The sequence below is a fragment of the Vicia villosa genome, linkage group LG7, assembly GCF_029867415.1.
Source record: "Vicia villosa cultivar HV-30 ecotype Madison, WI linkage group LG7, Vvil1.0, whole genome shotgun sequence".
NCBI classification, from domain to species: domain Eukaryota; kingdom Viridiplantae; phylum Streptophyta; class Magnoliopsida; order Fabales; family Fabaceae; genus Vicia; species Vicia villosa.
In genome coordinates, this window is record NC_081186.1 from 44157050 (window position 1) to 44162172 (window position 5123).

Below are 5123 nucleotides of genomic sequence, written 5' to 3' on the forward strand. Positions count from 1 at the left end.
CACATGGGTTTCATACTTGTACACATACATTTGTTCATAATTTGCTAAGATTGAACCAAATAATATATTGGAAACTTCAAATAGACAATGAAACTATATTGTCTAAACACGGGTTTCAGAGGTTTGACTTTGAGTTGCTCTCATGCAGGTTTGACTTTGAGTTGCTCTCATGCATTTGTAACAAGAGATTATTCTCTTTTTTATAATAATATGGTCCCCAAAGAAATAAAACATAAAACCCGCCAATAAAAAAATTGAATACATAGGGATGCTGAGAATAATAGTGTTTGTATGAGTAGGAGATATTGCTGGCATAGCAATTAGATAGCAAAGAGTAAAAAAAGTGACCGGAGCTAACACGAGGGGCCTTAGTACTCCCCCTGGGGTCATAATTACTATTGCTATAATTGATAAAGAAAAGGAAAGCATATTCGCTAATGAAAAACCCATGAAACTAGTTTTTGACAAGATCGATTTCCCAGCATTTCCTCGGGTAGAATAATACATATCTCCAGACTTGATTTTCATATTGTTGTCATCACTTGCACTAACCTGGAAAACTCCACCCGGAGGACTCACTGTTGATTCATAGGTTACAGTTGCAACAAGAGTTGCAATTATCAACCAAGTGTTACGCTGCTCCTCTGTTATATCACTTCTAATTCTACTTATCCAAGTCATGGCATCAAGAATGCCGACCTTAATCATTATTGAGAGACGTTTTTCTTTAGCACTTGTTAATATTTTCTTCATCTCTGGAGTACTTGCTAAATCAATTGCTTTTTTCTTGTCGGAGTTCATTCCATCAAAGCTCATCCCAGTGTTTGCCAGATATTCAAGAGACTGTGCTACCAAATAATTATAAATGAATAATACAACTTGTTAGAGATAGTTCATGTTACAACTACTTTTCCATCCCATATTAATTATCACATATATTTTTTTTAAAATATTTTAAAAGTAAGGGACACTTTGTTTTTTGAATGTAACATTCTTTGTTTTAAATTGAACTCTTCATACCCAGTTCTAACTTCCAACCACACTATTGCTAATGTGGTGTCCTCCACCATGAATCAAACTGCAGTTACAGTGTATTTTAAAAACAAGTGGACAATTTTATAAAAAAATGCTCAAACAATTTTAAACCTGCATTGTACTAATTAAAATAATAGAATTTTTATAATAAATATTATAAAAAATATTAATTATTAATTAAAAAACATACTCAAATAATATATTTTTAGTCACATTATAAAAGGATTTTTTAACCCGTTACATATATGAAGGAGACATGTGAATTTAATCAAGATAATACCTTTGGTTCACTACTAAGGGCTGAAATGTGCAAAGCAGTGTTACCGTTGTAGTCTTTCAGGTTCAGTATTTCCCATTTCAGCTTTTTAGCACCTCTTCCACAATTTTCTTGGAGCCACGTAAGAAGAAATTCAAGGGCCTTATATTGTTTCATCCTGGCAGCAATATGCAATGCAGATTCACCTTTCACAGTTACATCTTTAATGGAATCCGGACAAACAGTGAGGAATTTAGCTAAAAGTTCAACCTCCCCTAATTTACTTGCTAAATGAAGTGGAGTCAAGCCTTCTCTTGCTTTAACTCTAACAAGATCTTTATTGATACCAACCAAGTAAGACACCAACTCCATTTGGCTGTTATCCCTAAGAAGAGAAGCGGGGATCCTTTCCCTAACAACATCAGTATTGTGGAGCATAGCAAAATGAATGGGAGTGTAACCTTCCAAATTTAGCTTCGTAGCAAATGAAGGTTTCAAATTCATAATTTCAATGGCATATTCGAGATGACCCATCAAGGCAGCGATATGCAAAGGAGTTTCTACAAATTGGTTTTTATCTATGTTTTCCAAAATAGATGGATCCTCTTTAATTACGGTATAGACTACACCTATTCTATTAAAATAAGCTGAACCCATCACTTGGTCAAGGTTTTCTGTGTTCATGTTTGATAATATAAGTTTTGAGTGAAGTGTGAAAGATATGGGGTTCATTGCAAATATGGTTAATAAATTTAACATGTGTGGTATTTAATAGATTTGGTTTCAGTATTCTTTACTTGGTTCACATGCCATGTGGTCTGCAAAAATGAATAACCAATACTTCTGCCCTAGCTAAAATATATTTTTACATGTGTTGGTAACCCATATGTAAAAGAAAAGTATTATTAAAATAAACAGATTCTAAAATACTACGGGTTTCTTTCCTTTATTAGTGATTTAAGTAACCCATATATAAAAGAAAAATATTATTAAAATAAACACATTCTAAAATACTACGGGTTTCTTTCCTTTATTAGTGATTTAGGTAGCCCATGTATAAAAGAAAAGTATTATTAAAATAAACAGATTCTAAAATACTACGGGTTTCTTTCCTTTATTAGTGATTTAAGTAACCCATATATAAAAGAAAAGTATTATTAAAATAAACACATTCTAAACTACTAAGGGTTTCTTTTCTTTATTACTGATTTAGGTAACCCATATATAAAAGAAAAGTATTATTAAAATAAACAGATTCTAAAATACTACGGGTTTCTTTCCTTTATTAGTGATTTAGGTAGCCCATATATAAAAGAAAAGTATTATTAAAATAAACAGATTCTAAAGTACTACGGGTTTCTTTTCTTTATTAGTGATTTAGGTAGCCCATATATAAAAGACAAGTATTATTAAAATAAACACATTCTAAAATAATACGGGTTTCTTTCCTTTATTAGTGATTTAGGTAGCCCATATATAAAAGAAAAGTATTATTAAAATCAACAGATTCTAAAATACTACGGGTTTCTTTCCTTTATTAGTGATTTAGGTAACCCATATATAAAAGAAAAGTATTATTAAAATAAACAGATTCTAAAATACTACATGTTTCTTTCCTTTATTAGTGATTTGTTATATTAAAGAAGAAATGGGCGTTGCTGCTCAATTTACCTTTCTTTTCTTTAACCGTGAGGGAGAGAGAGGTTTTTGAGAAATTAATTCAAAGTAGCTTGAAGTGAAAATTGTGAATAAGTTGCACTTGACGTTGTTGGATCTGAAAAATAACTATTAACATGCACGATAAATAAACGTCCAAAATAGCCTATAAATTGTTTGCTCTCTGTACACAGAAAATCAAACAAATTACAGCTACATCGTATAGTATATAACACGTGCATGACTTGATGTGTGTGTCCTGAAAAGTAAAAATGATTATTAAACATTTTAATAAAATAAAACCGTATAGAAATATGGTGTAAGTGTCATTTATAGTGTAAACATGTCATTTCTGATAAATTGTATACTTAGTTAATCTTTGAAAAAGTGGCTTATATTGATAGGATGCTAAATCTAGAACCCTAACAAAACTACTAAAAGCTGTAAATCCTACACTAGAAAGATAAACTAATTAAAAAGATAAACTTCATTGATTTCTTTTGATACTCCAAATGTGTCAAAGACACTACATTATATAATACTCTTAAGGGATGATACACCTAAAAGCTCAACAACTATTAAAAGTCCAAATATAACTATATTCCAATAATAATACTAATAACTAATATTATAAACTAGAACTATATTATACGCCTATATCATTGCCGCCGAATTTACTTAAACCTTGTCCTCAAGGTTCAGAAAAAATATTTTAGAGATTATTTTAATATGAGTGGGACAACTTCATAATTGCGGTAGCAGGTGTCGTACCCCAAAATTTTCCCACACTTTTCAAAAATTCGAAGCTATTTCAAAAATTGAGTTTAAGTAGGTGCCTTTCGACGAATAATAGTCAAGTCCCTCGAGCGTAGGGATACCTTAGCAAATATTGCTTCCGATTTAAATCATGATAGTCCCTCCAATTTAAAGATCATAGTCATTTCGATGTTGCCTGCGATATAAATAATCTCATCCCTCGACTGAATGATGATAGTTCATCCGAATGCTAAGATATACTTACTTGTTGCCTTTTATGACTATTCACATCCAATGCATAAGACTTCCTACCCTCTTTATGGTATGGATAACCCGTATGACTATTCGATGACTTTTCGATGACCATTTACATCCAATGAAAGGACTTCCCACTAACTAATGGTGTGGACAGTCTCTTTCCCTCGACGAAGGACTTTAAGAATAAGAAAGACTTTAAACTTAGGGTAGGTAGTTCTCAATTGCTTGCTCAATTCAAAACATTTCAAATTACTTCATAGACCTCCTTTTTCAAAAATAAATTTCAAAGACTATACTTTGTATACATCCGTACGAAGATCATTACAAAGTTAAAACTCTTTTACAAAATGTTTTTCTAAACACACACTGCACTTTAAAATAAGTCAAACAAAAACAATTGAACTATGCAATTAAGAGCCCACAGGATGCTAAATCTAGAACCCTAACAAAACTACTAAAAGCTGTAAATCCTACACTAGAGGAGATAAACTAATTAAAAAGATAAACTTCATTGATTTGTTTTGATACCCCAAATGTGTCAAAGACACTACTTTATATAATACGCTTAAAGGATGATAAACCTAAAAGCCCAACAACTATTAAAAGTCAAAATACAACTATAGTTCAATAATAATACTAATAACTAATATTCCGAAAAACACACACCTATCTAATAAATTTATCAGGGCTATAGCAACGATTAACTAAACTATTTAATAACTTTATAAATAATTATTTCCTATAATTAATTTTTTTTAATAAACAAATTTTGACAATACTTTTTATATGCGCCATAAAAAATTTTAAACAACGTGAAAGAAAATTTTTATTATGTTTTTAAAATAGCAATTCTTACAAACATATCAAAATATCAAAGTAATGAAAATTATTTAATAACTATCAAAATAGATGCTACAACAATAAAAAAATAAAAAAAACATATCTAAGATACAAGTGGTTTTTAATTTCCTCTCTTTCTTCTTCATCAGTGTGTGAACTTCAAGAATTTGTCTGGTTTGAGACACTAAAAGCATCTGTAGTCTATTGAAAATAAAATAAGTTACAAACTCAACTTAATAAATATTTTTAGAATATTTGAAATATGAACTCCAAAAGTAAAATATAATAATATACCTTTCAATCACATGATAAGGCAGCAAAC

At 30.3% G+C, this 5123-nt stretch overlaps 1 protein-coding gene across 1 annotated transcript; it reads right to left on the reverse strand.

Moving 5' to 3' along the window:
* On the reverse strand, positions 1-2011 carry LOC131620489 (ankyrin repeat-containing protein BDA1-like). Its single transcript, XM_058891587.1, has 2 exons — positions 1316-2011; positions 1-843 (listed from the first exon to the last, which is right to left on the reverse strand). The coding sequence occupies exons 1-2, from the start codon at positions 1973-1975 to the stop codon at positions 103-105; spliced, it is 1401 nt and encodes a 466-aa protein (XP_058747570.1). The 5' UTR covers positions 1976-2011; the 3' UTR covers positions 1-102.
* Positions 2012-5123: the final 3112 nt, after the last annotated feature.